Genomic DNA, 18,748 nt, shown 5'->3' on the forward strand with positions numbered 1-18,748 from the left:
GTTGAAATTTGAGTTGATGCAAAACCAAATATTTATAAAAGTTTTGTTCATGTGAAACTTTCACTCACTCGTTACATGGAATGTTTGAGATGACATGATTAACTGCCTTCGTCGACAAGTAATAAGGACGGGATTTACTATTGTTGAAAATGCAAAAACCAACGTTGAGTGATGAATATAAAGACTCTAGAAGAAAGTAAGCATGAAGGCATGGGCTGCTCAATCAATGAAATTGAGTGTCTATTTAGCTTGCATGGTTATGTAAACGGGGAAAAAAGGATGGTAAATTGGAGACATGGCCTCTTCTCTTAAATCGGAGGCTCGACTCAAATATTAGAGATATTTCAATTTAAATCGGAGGTAAGAGTTTGTGAGAAGCTACCATTCTTGGTTATCAAACATGACTATGTTAAAAACCTTAGGCTTTGTTTGCAAGTATGGAGGGGAAGGGAAGGCTTTGGAGAGTTCAAAATATAGGGAAAAATGGTAAAATATTTCACATATTTTTAAAGAGTAATTTTTTAGAGAATGATAAATTAATGCTTATGATTAATATATTTTTAATTTTAATAATATTATAACTACATAGATTAAATTTGAAGAATTCATGTAAACCCTTAAAAAAAACACATAACCCTCCAATACAATTTTTGAGTTCCGCAAACAAATAAGGAGGATTTTGTATTACGAAGAAAAATGAACCTTAGCTTGAGTAACTAATTTAATTGTCATTTCTTTACCTACTCTTGAAAGAGACCTTGAACTCCAATTCGGAATATTCTTCCAAATACATTCTTTAAGTAAAAATAGAGTTTGTTTCTCTTCCCACGATGGAAGGAAGGCCCGGCTACTAACCTCAACAATCCCCAAAAATGGTGCTTCTTTAGTTTGATTATATTCATGGTGGTATAGTCATATTGCGTAGGTTTTAATGTTGCTATTGTGCTTATTATTTTCTACTATAATAATTAGATTGGTAGTGTGAAAATTGACTGTTTAAAAGAAAGTTATGGATATGATGAAATGAGTACGCCAAAAGGAGTAACATTTTATCAATGTTAACTAATGTTTGTTCTTTTGTACCAAAAAAAAAAAAAAACTAATGTTTGTTCTTTATATAATATGAAAATAGCTGGACTTCATTATTAAAAGGATAAGCTTGATTAAACACTTCTGATTATTTTCATGTTCATACAAGGTGGTGTATGAATCGCAACGCAAACTTTGATTAGGTTTATTACAGTTTCGAAAAAATGGAATAATTTCCATTGATCGATTGTGTAGTCAAAAATAAATTTGAGAAACATAAACCAACTCAGTTACATGTTATGTCTTGTTATTAATCTAGGTCTAATTCATATTCCTTGTGACATACTCTACACACAACGGAACCAATTTGTTACTGATTTTGAAAGACAACGTTGTAACACCGTTATTATGTTATTGCGAGTACATAACTAATATATTGCATAATATAAACAACCAAATGAAAATCATATTGTTAAAAGAGAAGAAAAATTGAGGGAGAAAGAATTTATGTACAGCACAAGGGGAATAATTTACACGAATGAAGGCAAGTAACATTTCACTTTCATGCTATGAATGCTGATTCCAGAAACTAGCTGAAAACTCGTGTGCAGCACCTTATTATGGATTCAGTAGAACACCATCCAATCATCTTCATAAATACTTTCTCATTGGATTTCTTCCCACCAAGTGACATTCAAACATATTTCTCAGATTGTGATCTAATCTGGATTGAACCTGGCATTAAAATTGAACCAAACATTCTCATTAGATAAACTGATAATTTACATTTCTTGTTGCAATTTTTAAATAAAGTAACTGAGATAACAGGTACAATCTTATGGATGGAATAGTTCAGTTTTCAGATTTAGATTTGTTGAAGTCAATAATTCCACACATTCACGCAATCAGCATGTCGGTGGTCGTTGGATTGAAATCTGACAATCCAAATTTCACGATCGGAATTTCAGTTCTTTTACAATCAAAATATGCAGCGGTATTGGGACCATCTGATCTCGATCTAATGGCCACCAACGTGCTGACTGCATGGAATTGCTGACAACAACAAATCCAAATCCTAAGTTTCTGAGTTATCCTCCCACTGTTTATCCTCACGGGCAGCAAACGAATAATAGGAAAAACTACCTCCAAACTATTAAGAAAGATTTAAAGGTCAACTGTTTGGTTGCAGACATTAATACATTATGTATGTTAGAACATTATGACATTGTTTGGTTCATGTAGCAGACCCTACCCAATGGGATAAGGCTTAATTGTTGTTGGTCAAATGAATGTAGCAGCCATTATAAATACCAGAAAAGGGTTTGATATAAACTATAAGGTTATGTTTGGTAGACAGACTAAAATAGGACAGAAACGAATACATCAATGCTATTTTATATTTGGTGTACACTAAAAATCAATACTAGACTAAAACAAGCATAAGATTACAAAAAGAGAGGCTTTTTTTTTATTTTAATAAAAAAGAAACCAAATAAAACAAATTGTTTTATTCCAAACACTACTTAAAGCTACCACCCCAGAAAATTAATAATATATACCATTGCCACATAGTGACACAATTTGCCAAACCAAAATGTATTTGCTCAATGATCAACCAACGAATTTTCTGCAAAAGCCAGTTTTAATCAATTTTTAACACAGTTGGTCTCAATGAATACCTGTTTAAACATGCTCTTATTCACAAGCAATCTTGGTATCAAAGCTGCTGAGGCAGATTGCAAATGCCTGAAATGCCGAAATAGGGTATCGGAAATCCATTGTAAACAAATCCTTCCCAACTTTTCCAAATTGCAGAATAATCTTGTCGTGTTCCGGTCCAGCTGTTCCATTTTCTGCAGAAGCCACCAGCTGAAAGTTTTTAACCGAGGCAATTGTCACCCGTCCATGAAAATTTAAGCACCAACACTGCAGCTGCTCATGCCACCTCGGAGCCTTGTTTTTCAACACAAGCATACCATCTCTTTTATCGCCAACAAGAGGTCCGGATAGAGAGTTCTCTACCACACGATTTGATTTTGATCGGAAAAAAGGAAACAAGGGAAACATTTCTATGTTGTTTAGAGAAAACTCAGTTTGTGTAGGAGCTACGCCACCTGGTTCGATTGAAGAGGATGGAATGGAATCCATGACACAGTGCATTCTCCTTGGCCCCCTGCTTGCAATATATAGATAGTGAGAATAGTGTAGCCAATATATGAAGAGTGCGCGGTAAGCTAAATAGTTTACGGGTAACGCTTTGGATAGACAACAGTATTGTCGAACAAAATAAAAGTATGGATGCAAGTAAAAAAATATCAATGACAATTATAGTATAACAGCTATTTCTTTATTATGTAAGAGCTTAACTTCGATAATTGTCAATGTAAAAAGTTTTACGCTGTCAACAAATCACAACCCATCATCTGTGTGACTTTACCGATCGTTGTGATAAAAGTAAGGCATTTTTAATGATATGATGATTATGATTGATTGACAGTGTAAAACATTTGTACACTGACAGTGCATATAAATTGAATTCATTATATAATGTGTGTGCACTATTGAGATATGCAAAGCTTACCTAGAGCCTAGCACATTTAATTCATATGAGATGTGAGCCACTGGATAGTTGCCTGTTGGGACCTTGGGTGAAACCTGCTTTAGATTCACCAACCTAGTAGAACGACTTTTAGTAAATTTTGCTCCTGCATGAGGTGGCTGGCCGTCATAGATAGTGAACTTTGTTCCAAGGAAATTTGATCTTAAGGAAGAATAAAAAAAAAGGTATAAGTCGCCACACTGATAAACAGCAAAAATATAAAACAATAACGGTAATTATATCTTATTAGTTATCAGCTCACCTCAATTTCCCAACATAGTTGTTGCTTCCCCTGGACATATCATCTGCGTCTAGAGAGATGATATAATCTGTGCATGTAGGACGTCTACATTTGCGTGCAGCCAGAAGGAACTTCCCGTCATCACCTAGCGCTGAATTAAAGAAGCAATGACCAAAATGAAGGTTTAGATCTCAAAAAGGAAACAAATAAACTGAAGTTTTTAATAGAAAGAAATCAACCAAAGATTAATTGTATACTCACAACTAGTTAAACTGAGAAACAAATAATATGTTTGAGTGGACCGGTTGCGCTTTATAAAGCATTGAAGGAGATTCTCCCTTGGACCAGGCTGCCAAAATTATTCGCCAATAGAAACATGTTAGGTAAATGCCATAGTGCTGTAAAACAATGTAATACTAAATTACTAAGGAGTGTAAAGACAAACACCATAGTCATATTCAATCATCATGCCCTTCCACAACATAGTCATATTCAATCATCATGCCCTTCCACAAACAAGGGAATCTTAAGGGCAATTCCATGTATACTATTCAACACCAAAGAGGCATCTTATGGAGCCCACTCAATTAGCCCAAAACAGTGACCTCTCCTACTTTTTGGTTAGGAAAATTACATATCAACAACAAAGAATATGGAAGTAATTGAGAATATGGAAGTAATTGAGAATATGGAAAACACAAACACGGACACTAGACATGACAAAGACACTAACACGTCGACGCCGGTAATAATTTGAGAATATGGAATAATTGAATGTAACATGTGTCGGTGTCATGTTGTTGTCGGACACCGGGCACACCTTCAATATGAAGTGTCAGTGTTAACAGCCCGTACTCAACCAAAACATAATTATATCCTAGCCAAACCAGTAGATGATATCTCAGCCAAGCCTAATAGAGAATCACACGCAGAGCCGGAGCTAAACGTTGGTTAGGTAAGCGTCCTGTAGTAAGAGGAGTATTTGATACAAGATAGACTAAGAGTCTAAATTATAACAGTCATAATAACCAGAAACAAAACCTGGTCATTTCAATGTCTTTTAAGGAAATTACACTGCAATTTCCCATGTAAAGTTTCACAAGTTGAAAAACTTAATATCACAATTTAGCGGTCCCAACCTCTCAGATAATATAGAACATATAATTATGTGGATATAATGGAGCACAAAATATCTAGAATTAGGCCAAAACCCTACATTATCCATTAATAACATTGACCAACCAAAATAACAATTTTCCACACTGAGAAAAAGAACGTTTAGAAAGACTAATCATTTTCTTTTCTTCACAAGATAGTATAAAAATAACAGATCCAATGGGTAAATGTAAACATACACAGAGGAACAGGTTATCATCAATATCTCAAACAAATTAAGTTACTTAATAGAGTTACATATTGGAAGTGAAAAAAACATCAAAATGATTTAGTTCAACTCTAATGACAACATAACTTTCGCAACTACAATGGCATCGATAAGGACTGCATCATCAAAACATACATATATATTTTCTTTTATTGTTATAAAACAATGTTAAAAAACTTCAAATAATTCACAACAACACCAAGATAAACATAAAATTTGGTCTAAATTTTCATAAAATTAATACCAAATAACAAAGAAACAAGGTAGTGTAAGAAAACTTTATTGCCCTCATCCAAACAATTAATCATGCTAAATTTGAAATTCAAAACCCAATTAACCTCAATGCATCAAACAAAATCTTCCCATTATAAACAACCAAATCCAACACATTTTGGTCCTTTACACAATATCTAAACAATATTTTTCATACAAATCGCCTCAAAGCATCCAAACATAAATCACTTTTTTAACCAAAATCAATGCTACAAAATCAATTCAATCAAAAATCAATAAAAAAACAGACAATTACATAAATAAATAAAAATTTGATTTTGACTACAACCCATATGAGGAAAGCGATAGAAAATGAGAATGGAGAAAGAGAAAACCTGTTTAACAGAAATGGGGAAAGTGATCATAGCTGAAATTTCAGGTTTTTTAACAATCTCTTTAGTGATAACTCTCCAACTCCTACACACTCCAGCACACGCAACAACGTTCTTCCTCGGCGGCCACGTGTCCTCCGAGGCCTCAATTCGGAGAAGAACTTCACGCAGAAGCTCTTGTGGCATGTTAGCCCAACAACTCTGCCGTAAACTGTCGCCAACCGCCACTTTCTCTTCCTTCTCCGCCACCACCACTACTCTTTGCGATCTTGATCTCATGTCTTCGATTATGTTGCGGATTATAGCCATACCCAGATCGCCAATTTCGATTTCGGTTCCACCAAAAGATGAAAAATTTCACCTTTAAAAGAGAAGAGAGAGAAAGTGTGAAGATGTAAAAGTGTTGCGTTGATTGAGGGGAAATTGATTTTGATTTAATTTTGCATTATTTTACCTTATGGGGAATGAGAAAAATTGATTTTTTGAAGAAGAAAAGGGAAGATTGTGATGAAAAAAGGGGAATTGAGTTATGAAATAGTGTGTGTTTGATGATTTGTCTGAGAAAGGAAAAGGGTGAGAAGGTGAAATGTGTTGTGATATGATTGTGTGTGAAGAAGAGGTGGTTACTTTGTTGTTGAGAGAGAGAGAGAGAGGAGAAGTTAAAGTCACACATGAGATAAGAAGAGTTGGAAGAGACAAGAAGTTAAAGGTAGGTACATGATGGTTGGTTGTTTCAAGATGGTGGAGGAGAGCACATAGGATCTCAAAGTGGGAATTAACTTCTGCAATATTTTTGGATCTCATGTGGTAAGTTAGACCATCCCAATGGGGTCTAAAACTTTTATGATTTGATCCCTATTAAGTGTTTTATTTAGGAGAATAAATTTGGGGTCTTATTAGATTAATGTCTCATTTAAGATTTTAATCTTAGATAGAACTCACTTTTTTAATATTAAAAAATTAAAATGTATTGATATAAAGTTATTGATAATTGATTAGTGAGTCTCGTTTAATAAATGTGTGTGAGATGTTGTGTTAGAGAGATTGAGTGCTTATTAGAGCATATTCAATTAAGAGTCTTTTTTTTGAGCAAAGACAAATTTACTGCATTTCATTCAAAATCAGTGAGTACAAAGTAGTAGGTACTTCACAAAAAACATGGGGGTTAGGGTGAGATAAAACAACTCTAGCAATGTTGTGAGCTACTTTATTAGCTTGCCTCCTAACAAACGACACTACATAGTCGGAATTACTAAGCAACAAAGTTTTACATTCATAAACTAAATCACCAATTTCGTTAACTGGAGGATTGGTGGATTTTAGTAAGTCAACCAGAGTCTTGCTGTCTGTTTCGAACATGACATGGTGAAAAGCTTTTGAGATTGCCATTTTGATGGATTCCAAAAGACCAATAGCCTCGGCTTCCAAAACAGTGACAGATGAGTAGTTGAAATCTGACTTACCAAGTAGAAAATTGTCGGTGGAGTTTCTGAAACATATTCCATAACCCATGATCGTATTACCATTGAAGATGGCGGCGTCGCATTACATTTGATCCAACCTTGCTGAGGTTTTGTCCAAACATGTACTTTTTCCTCATGGTGCGGTGGGTTCTTGATTTTTTGCATACAACTCCATTCATGGAGGACCTCTTGAGCACGAGTGACAATGAGAGTGGGAGTGGTGTTCGTATTTTCCCAAAGCAGCAGATTGCGACTCTTCCACAAACTCCAAAGTGTCATAGCTGCCAAATGTCTTTGCTGGTCGGTTAGCCTGCTAAAAAAATCAAAAAGCAAATTTTGGAAGTTGTCTGCACTAGGTAGAAGCTCACGGATGATGTTGTCAACACCAATGAGGTTCCAACATGCAACAGATTGATGGCAGATAAAGAATAAGTGCATATGAGATTCAGCAAAAAGGTCGCAAGAAACACATGTTTCAGAGCAAGGAACATTCCGTTTGCAGAGGTTGTCCCTCGTAGGTAAACATTGATGAGCTGCACGCCAAAGAAAGGCACGTACATGGGGGCGAACATGGAGGTGCCAGTGAGTGGAATTTTGCACCAGGAGAGAGTTATGAAGGATGTCAATTAAGAGTCTTTTATTTAACAAGAATCTCAACTTATTAAGAACTTCATTTGAGGAAGAAAAAACGGGTACCTATCAGTTACTAACAACTATATAAAAAGACTACATATCTCATTAGCAACTAATGAGTCGCGCAATCAAAAGAGAAAATAAAATATGTATAAGTTGATCTCACTTTTCAAATTCATGTTATTTTTGTTATTTTTGTTATTTTTAATTTCTTTTTAAAAAAAATTAAATGCACACATAAAGGACACGATACATATGCACATGATGGAGACCTATTACTTTCAATCGAAGTTTCTGCTAGTGTATTATCATTGGAGCCATTAGATACTTACTTTTATTAAAAAAATTATAAATAAATGATACGTACACGTGAAGTCTATTTAAGGAGGCTTTATTGGTTTACGGAAGCTCTTAGTACTACTATTAAACAATTATAAATGAGTGATGGGTACACGTGTGACCCATTTAAGTATATAAAAATAGATGTCCCTATTGTGAATGCTCTTATGTGCAATTGTAATCCAGTTGTGTTGAGTGTTGACTTGAGACTTTCTCCTTTCCAAGATCTCAAATTTTGATTTTTTTTCATGTGTCAATTTCAGTCGATTAAATTTATACAAAATTGTGCTCTTTAAACACGACTCGTGAGTAATCAATGGAATTTTACCTCTTAGATTTGTCAATTTTTTTAAAAAAATTGTTGTTCACACATATCATAAGGCTGAGAAACACATGTAAAATACGAAATTGCCCTTCGGCAGTTAACTGCCGAGAAATTCAAAAACCGGCTGCAGTTAACTGCCGAGGAAAACCTCGTTAGTTAACTGCCGAGGAAAATGTTTCATCAGATGAAACAGCCACCTGCTCCCCTTACACACTATTTCATCATCAACTTCCATACCACTTCCATCCAATCCCCAAATCCAATATTTTTTTCATCAAATCTTGCTCCAAAATCATTGAAGCATCAAGCATAGGAGGTATCAACACATTTTTGACGTAAAAAAACAGATATTGAGCATTTTAATCCGTTCATTTTTAGCTTTTGTAATGTGTTGTTTAATTATGGACATTATGTAACGTTTTGATGAATTTCAAACTTTTGTGTATTTTGAACCAAATGTCGGTTTGATTTAATTATGGACAATTGTAAAAGATATTGTATTTTTCTTGTTTATGACTGAGTTTAAATGTTGTATGAGTTATATTGCCTTTGGAAATGTTCTGGTTTAATTACAGGTAAAAACTGGTCGAAAAATAGCTTGAAAATGCTTTAGAATTACGCAGTACCCACTGCTTGCATAACTGTTTTTCTCGGCAATTAACTACCGAGGTTTATTTTAATCTCATGACTTATAACAATTATGTTAGGATAGTTTGGATGACAATGATTTTTGCGTGTTTATATAATATAGATACCACTTTTAATAAATTTCAGATTCTATTCTAAGTTAACTTTTTTCTTTAAGTAGATTTTATTCTATGTTAACTTAGAAGCTAGATATCTTAGCTTTTAGGGACAATTAATGTTGGGACTAGAATCAAGTTTGAGGTCGGAAGCAAGTGCAATAAAGCTGTGGTCAAATAATTTTTGCTAACCAAAAAGTGACTGTAAGAGGGCAGTAAAAAATATAATTTGAGACAAAATTACAAACTTTAACTTCTAAGTAATAGTAAATTTTAATCGAGAAGACTCAAACATATATCAAAATTAATATTAATTCTTGAGAAACACTTTTGCTTCTCTCTAAAGTTAATTGAAACATGCACTAAATTAAGCCTTTACTTAAAATAACTGTCATGCATATGAGCATATCTCTTTCATAGTTTTTATTTAGCAGCTCTTTTATGGTTTCTGAAATACATGGTTCTCACTAATTATGTGAAACCTAAATCACAATTCACATGTGATACACAAGTGAAACTATTCATAAAAAAATGTACAGCAGTGAAACTCAGACTACTGATCATGTTGAAATGGGCATCCCAACACTACATCACAATGTTGACTTCTATGATCTTAATATTAAATTTTTAAACTTTTGATCACAAAAGTTACTTTAAAAAAAAATTATAAAATAAAAAATAGAATACGAATTAAAATATTAACTTAACTTTTCAATGGTAACGGTAGCAAATCTTGAAGATTATAATCCAATAAAAATATTAATTTAAGGTATGGTTTATTCCTCTCTCGTGTGAATTTGATCTAAAATCTTTCACACTCACAAGTGGTCATCATCATTGGTTACTTCTTTTACAAGAAAATCAACACCCCCACAAATTTTCAGATTCACCTATGTTGTGCCTTGAAATTTCTTACATTCACGTAGTTTAAACATTGGTGTGATTGTTCAATAAAGATCGAACAGTTCAGATTCTAATTCATATTTTAAGATCTAAATTTGTAATGATTAGATCGTTTGATCTCGACACTATTGATATTTCAAAAGCATGATTAATGCATAGTTCCTAACAACATTGATCTAAATTCTGCATTTTCACAGATTGCCCTTTAATACTTTTGCGTGGGAACAATTGAGTGATATGAGGAAAAAAATCTCAAATTGGATTCTCTTTTTCTTTATGTTGATAAATTCTCAAGTTGGATTCTCTTGCCAACATAGGCATTGTGGCTGTTTATAATAAAATATCAAATTGGCATTGTGGTTGCAAGAGGAAGATGCAACCACTCATATTTAAAACATGAGTTGTTCAATCCCATCTAATAATCAATGTTATTAGTTCAAATTTCTTATAAGATCCCCTTAACTGCATGACTATATATATGTTTTACCTGAGAATCCATAAACTCCGAGTCTAAAATATTGCAAGTATAGCTTTGAATAGAAAAGACTTGGTTTATATTTGGAGTGTGTAATTAAATCCCTACTAATATGAAGTAGTTGTCTTAACTATATAAATATAGTATGTCTAGCTTAACTAGGTTTCAAAAGAAATTAATATACATCTTAATTCTTAACTAATTTAATACTAAACCAAGGCTATGCAGAAACACCCGTTAGTATTACCAAAGGATATACCAATAAATCATCTCATCTCGAATGCAACTGCAAATCTGCAATTCTAATCCAACATCTTCACTGTTATAAAAATACAATCCAACATCTTCATCTATTTATACGATTATTTATAGAAAAAATAATTCAACATATCCATCACCAATAAACAGGACAACAACCCCTTAAAAAAACACGACAACAACAGCTATATAAAATATTCCAGAATGTTGTTTACTTTTGTTCAAATATTGTGGAGTATTTGATGAAAGTTTTAATGTTTTTAGCCATAGATCACTAGATACAAATTATAGCATATCATCAATAACAAAGAAAGAACAAGAGATTGTGTACCTTTGAATTAGGTTGATGAGGATAACCGTAGACAACGCCGACAACTATGAGAGGGGTAACTACCCTCATTCCGTCTAGCTCTAGGTTTTCACCAATATTCAGAATAATTAACCGTCTAATGGGATGACGTTTAAATAGCTAAACGGCTGAGGGCAGGGACCTCTCATTGAGCTTATCTAAATGGTCCAACCCATCACGGTCCATTTAGCAACAAAAGCCCAATCACTCAAATTCATCATATAATTAGTGCTTAACACAATAGACCATAATTTATATTATGACATCAACTTATAATAATTGATTATTGTCAATGCATAATTGATTAATTAAATAATTAATTCAACAATCTCCCACTTGGATGACAATACTCAATTACTGAAAAAATAAAAAAATTCACTTGTCATAAAGAATTTTAAAAATTTAAAATTACATGTATGGTCAAAGCACTAATCATTCAAAAGAGAAGTAAGCTTTAATGCTGCAGAAATTGAATCCGATAGGGAAAACAAATCATACAGATCAAAGACTCACTTTTCTAACAAATGATGAATCTATAGTGACACGTTTGAATTAAAAAGAATATGTCACTAAAGAATAGCCCAAGCATTTTAAAAATGCTATAACAAACTCCCACTAACCCAAAATAACATAGACTTAATCAAATCATTATGAGTTACAATACTCATATATAAGTATGTGGTTAGTGGTTCTGCCAATGAGTTTTCAATTCCATAAAAGTCATATATCCACATAGGTATAAGAGTAGTAATTACTTATAGGGATAGCCTATAAAGAGATAGTAATTACATTTAGTCAAAGTCGATAAATGTTCTATGACATTCAATTAATCCAAGTTTTATAAAAAAAAAAAATGTGACTATGAAAATCCATAAAAGCAAAATAGGAAATTCAATAATCCCAAATTGGATTAACATAGACACGTAGTTTAAAGAAAAAGATGTGGATTAATGTGGCCACTGAAATGTCAATAACAAAAGAACATTTATGATTATCTCAAATTATAAGTACCACAAGAACACAATATCATACTCGATAGGAGTATTGATATTATACATTGTACTTACTATTTATGACCTCAAAAAATGTGGAATGTTGGTAAAACAGAAGCACAATATATATTTGCATGCCAAGAAGTTATTGTGCATATTCCAACAAAATTGACTTAAGCATCCAATTATGATGCTCATTGAGATCGATAGAATTTTAACATATATCTCAATATAATAGAATGAGACTAAAGTTTAAAGTCTCTTAAGTTATGCCATATTTTATAGTGTGCACAAGAGTATATGGCGATAACGACAATAATATTGTGTACACATTTCTCTTGATCTCACATATATATATATAAACAAGAGTGAGATTTCTCATTTGAGCTCATAATATATAATATTGTGTACACACTCCCACTGATCCCACATATATATAAACAAGAGTAAGTGGGATTCTCATTAGTGATCACTGATACAAAAAAATATTATAATAATGTAATATTCAACAGTGGGATACTTAATTACCAGTGCAAGATTATCAACATAAGTGGTTATATAATTTTAGCCAATAGAGTTTCATGAACTCAACCACATATTTTGCACATGAGCATAGCAGAATTATTAACACAAGTGGTAACTCAAAGATAATATGAAACCCCACAAATACATATTTTATCAATGGCAGATATTATCAAGAATTGGGTTTCGTAGTTAACCACATATTCTGCATTTAGAATTAAGGAGATTGTAAATTTTCAATTTAAGAAATTTATAACACAAAATCTCCTTTTTCACAATTAAAATTCCAAAGAATTTTATAAATATAGTAACCTCTATACGACAAAATATGATGATTATATAAAGAGTTATCATCATATGAGTGAGATAAGTCTCTATTATTATAAAATAGGATATGAGACTCTATTCACAATTTTAATAACTCACTCAAAACTCAAATGCTACAATTTATACTTACACAAATTTGAGAAACAATTAGGTTACACGCAGCGGAAATACACGAGACTTATATGTTATTATCATTGAGGATATAAGAGAAAATATTCATAAGCTTCTATAAGTATTAAAGAATAGCAATAGCATAATTAATATCCTCAATATAAGTCTCTACAATAATTTCATATCTAAAATATGAAAAACAAATAAATATATTTGTTTATGAGATATAGTTAGTTGACATGTAGAATTTTTCTCACTTGTTGAAGAATGATAGTTAAACTATCTTACCCACAAAAGGATGATTATGTTAAGTAATGTCATACCGATAGGGTATGTCCATCACGTTACACAATACATAGCAATGATTCTCCCACTTGATAGAGAATAGACAATGATAGTTGAATTAAAAAGGTTTGAAAGATATTTTAAATAAAATATTCAACTATTTCTCTATCACAAAATGATATGTTAAGTAACGTCACACCGATAGGGTATGTCCGTCACTCACATAACAAAGGGATAGTAGCAATCCGATATATTTATATATATATATAAAACACATTTAGGTAGAAATTTAATTCAAAATGTAATAATATTGGATTGCAAAATTTATACAATTTTCTACATGTCTTTTAACAAAGTAACTTACTTATATTAATCTCATTCAAGGATCTTAACGATAATAAGTAAGAACTATATCATCACAATGTACCATTCTTATGTCTTACAAAATTTTAAACATTGATAGAGTATTCTAATTATAATTGACATAAGTATAAACATTTTAGGTACATTGAATAATAACAATTATATTAATAACAACACACCGATAGGGTATGACTGTTACCAATATAATGCTAATCTATTTAACAAAATTTGCATAATTGTACCCACGATAGGTGAGATTACAATTATACAAATAAATAATGTTTATGCTTAAGAGAATATGATACAATAATATCATGCATAAACAATTATACTTAAATTTACTCAACTTCGATCATATTCAAATGATAGAAAAATGTGCTTAACAATATTTTAAATTAGCACATCATAAATATGACTTTAGAATTTCATTTATGTGAAGTAGTATAATAACAAAAGTTATTATTTGGAATAGAAGTGTGTCAAATAGTTTTCTAATTTATCCAGAAAAGAACTCTTAGAATAAAATTTTCAATACTCCCACTATAAATTAGAAAAAACACAAATACAAAATGGAGCATTATAGTAAGAAAATAGTATATAACAACAGAGTTCTGTTTAGAATATTCTGAAAAAGGATTTCACTTCTATATAGGATATGATAATTGCTCAACAAAAGAGAAGAAAGACTAAATTTCTTCATATATGCAATAATAAGCAATAAGTCACAAGAGGATAAAATAATTAAATCACAACATACCTCGGAGAGTGTGACATTCATCCTTATACTTAGAGCCAATGATTGTTGATGACTTAACGAGAATATCTTATAATATAGTCATCTCAAAATATTCATCAATGGAGAATAAGCAATTGTAAATAAACATATGTGAGACTCTAATTATAAATCAATATGATTTATATAAGAATTCAGATGTAAGGATGATAAATATTTTCAAAATTGCCTCAATTCTTAATAAGTTGTTCTGATAATAGTTAACAGATAAACAACAAAGAGGCTTACAAATTTTAATTCATCATTAGAATTTTAGCAAAAAAAAAAAAAAAAAATGCAACCACGCCTCATTCATAGTTCAACATAATTGTGATCCAAATATTTAATTGCGACAAGACACACTAATAGTATTTATCACAAAATTTAGAGTAATAAATTACGGGTCTAGATTAGAGAGTATAGCAGAAAGCATAATGTATATTAAAGAGAAATATGTCAATTTTAGATTCAATTAATATAAATGACATATATAATATACAACTTACTATACTCATTTTGAAAACGAAATATTATTAAGACCCTTCAAATCAATTTGTGACAAGAATCAGGAACAAGTGTCTAAGTTCAAATATGTTGCCAAAAGAATGATCAATTAGTGAACTTTGGATCTTTATGCTAAGACAATATGAATTCAAGAATATCTTACATTAGAATATTTATAATGCCAAGAATATTTAAAATCGTAAAATATAAATTAATTATACTTGGCATTAAAATTAACAAAATTGAGCCTTCTATAAATTTTCAATAGTAAATATAAGAGAGAATTTTCAAAACAGTTTAAGCTCAAATATTGAGAATACATGATTTGAAATAAATTATTCTCAATTTAATCGATATATGATCTTTTCAAGATTTGACAAAATTTTGAAATCCATGCATCAAAAAAATACAATATCAACAATTCTCAGAAATATATTAATATAGAATATTTGATGCAAGATAGAATATTTGATGCAAGAATATAAGTCTGAGTCTAAGAATTTTTCACAATTATAACACTTTAAAAAGAATAAATTTACATAAGTGTTATATTTTAGACTCAAATCTAAAGAATGCATGATTTAAAAGAACATATGATTCTCATATCAATTTACATAAAAAAAATTAGAGATTTCAAAAGTAATTTAAATCCCAAATTTTAAGGGTATAAAATAAATCAAATCTTCTGAATATTTTTTTTTTTTTTTGGTACAAGATAAACTATATTTATATCCCAAAATAATATAATATTTACTAGTTAATTTGGGGAATAAAAAAAAAAATTTGTCATTGACGCATCAATTTTGAGGGTGAGATTAATCCAATGAGTCATATAAGAGTAAGGATAGTTCATAAAATTTCCACACAACAAATGTGAGAATATAATTTGAATATATCAACATGTATCAAAAAATTTCCAAAATAATGTGCCAAAATTATAAGAATAGTAAATAACAATTATTTGGCATTTAAAGGAAATAAAATTTAGAATCTTAAGATTCTGACACGTCTGTGGGCTCCCATCAGTTTTTTTTTTTTATTTATTTATTTTAAACGGTTTCTTCTTCGCCCGAATGCAGAGAACGGGTCGAAACGACCCACGTCTTGACCCGGTACAATGTGAAGATTTACGCAGCAGAATTCGACGATTCCAAAGGCGTTTTGATCGCAAAACATAAACAAAAGTATCGCACATATAAATTTTTAGGATTATCGACTTTATGACAGATTTGAGAAATTAGGGTTCATTGGCAATTTTAGAATTTGTAAGCGATGGTTTTCATGATTCATATGATTCCAGCAAACAACATGATCTTAAAATTGTTTACAATCTAAATTTGCTGTCTTTAACTCGGATCGAAAAATAAGGTTATTCCCTTGATCAATTTTATTTCAAAATAGTATAATATATGATCAACAAAGATGAATCAAATGTAACAAGCAAAGATTTACGGATTTCAATAATATATGATTCAAAGATTTAGCATGAAAGTAATATGGCAAGTTTGATCGGTGTCAATGTATTCATACGATTTTAACAACACCCATAAGAATGATCAAAATCATAAAATCATATAATAACAGCAAACATCAATAATAACCCTTTGTCAAAATTGACATCGAATGGAAGAGAAGTCAATTTACGGGTTGAAACAATTTGCAAAAGCCATAAAATGTATCTATTTGGCTCTGATACCAATTGATGAAAGTTTTAATGTTTTTAGCCATAGATCACTAGATACAAATTATAGCATATCATCAATAACAAAGAAAGAACAAGAGATTGTGTACCTTTGAATTAGGTTGATGAGGATAACCGTAGACAACGCCGACAACTATGAGAGGGGTAACTACCCTCATTCCGTCTAGCTCTAGGTTTTCACCAATATTCAGAATAATTAACCGTCTAATGGGATGACGTTTAAATAGCTAAACGGCTGAGGGCAGGGACCTCTCATTGAGCTTATCTAAATGGTCCAACCCATCACGGTCCATTTAGTAACAAAAGCCCAATCACTCAAATTCATCATATAATTAGTGCTTAACACAATAGACCATAATTTATATTATGACATCAACTTATAATAATTGATTATTGTCAATCCATAATTGATTAATTAAATAATTAATCCAACAGTATTAACTAAATTGTTCAAGGTCCTCGTGAGCTTAGCTTAGTTGGTAGGAACAATATATAATATATGCAAAAGTTTGGGGTTCAAACCCCGACCACCACAAAAAAGAAACTAAACTGTTCAAGTGCATAATGAATTTAAGTAGTTTAAATTGATTGAGAGCACCTAAGTTCGATCACAAGTTGAAACAATAGTGAGAAAATTTTACTTGATTAACTTTTGACTAAATTTGGAATCATGCCTAAAAACCAAAAAGTTCTGGAGAAAGAAAAAAAAAATAGATCATCACTTTAATCCCTAGAGTATCATTATCTCTGATTTAAATTTAAGTAGTTTAAATTGATTGAGAGCACCTAAGTTCGATCACAAGTTGAAACAATAGTGAGAAAATTTTACTTGATTAACTTTTGACTAAATTTGGAATCATGCCTAAAAACCAAAAAGTTCTGGAGAAAGAAAAAAAAAATAGATCATCACTTTAATCCCTAGAGTATCATTATCTCTCTGATTTAATAGATAAAGTTTACAAATATAATAAACAGTCTTTAAAGTATAGAAAATCTGTCAATTTAGTCCCTACTAATAAAATATTATTGACTAAATTGATAGATTTTCGTATATTTCAGAAACTAAATTAATGAATTTTATTATTTTTGTATACATTAGAGAATAAATTGAAGATAAGTTGATAACTTAAAAAGTAAATTTATGTTTTTTAATAAAATACTACGAAGCATTAGCATAATTCTTGTTCTCAATACTACGATGGGAGGTGGTGGATATCGTGTTTACAGTGCTTGTTTTTTTGGAGTCTGTTTTAGGTGGTGATGTGTTTTTGTGGGTTTATCTTCAGGGGTGTTTTTAGGTGGTTATGGTGTACCGTCTATATGCGGCACCATTTGTATTTTATCTCGTCCATACCTTGCGTCTTGCGGGGATGGCGTTTAATAATATTTGCTGATTCAAAAAAAAAAGAGGGAAAAAAGCAAGTGACTTCTTCCTTCCCAACTATTTCAATCTTAATGTGGATGGTTCTTTTATTAGGTTAAAGGTCTCTCATCTTGTGTTGGTCTTATTAGTAACACCTAACTTGAATTCCTAATGCCAAAGTAATTTATAATTATGATAAGTCACTCATTAGTAAGTCATCATTGCAACATTCTATTTTTAGTTAGACTATTTCCCTTTTATAAATATAATATAATATAATATGAGCTGTAAACGATTGGTTAGAGTACTCCCTCCGTGTTAAAATAAGTGTCGTTTTAGCCGATTGCACACAGATTAAGGAATGCAATAATGTTGTCCAAAGATATGATACTTTTACTAAAATAACCTCGCTAGTTATTGGTGCATTTGTCATCATTATAAATTTAAGTACAAAATGATAC

At 31.3% G+C, this 18,748-nt stretch overlaps 1 protein-coding gene across 1 annotated transcript; it reads right to left on the reverse strand.

Annotated features, from left to right (window-relative positions):
• Positions 1–1,377: 1,377 nt before the first annotated feature.
• On the reverse strand, positions 1,378–6,546 carry TLP11 (tubby like protein 11). The gene is made up of 6 exons (XM_085742753.1): positions 5,862–6,546; positions 4,131–4,218; positions 3,891–4,020; positions 3,611–3,790; positions 2,709–3,202; positions 1,378–1,764 (listed from the first exon to the last, which is right to left on the reverse strand). Exons 1-5 carry the CDS (start codon positions 6,165–6,167, stop codon positions 2,725–2,727), a joined length of 1,182 nt encoding a protein of 393 aa, XP_085598879.1. The 5' UTR covers positions 6,168–6,546; the 3' UTR covers positions 1,378–1,764; positions 2,709–2,724.
• Positions 6,547–18,748: the final 12,202 nt, after the last annotated feature.

The sequence above is a fragment of the Medicago sativa genome, chromosome 2, assembly GCF_051527215.1.
Source record: "Medicago sativa cultivar Bolivia chromosome 2, Bolivia_mono, whole genome shotgun sequence".
Lineage (NCBI taxonomy): Eukaryota > Viridiplantae > Streptophyta > Magnoliopsida > Fabales > Fabaceae > Medicago > Medicago sativa.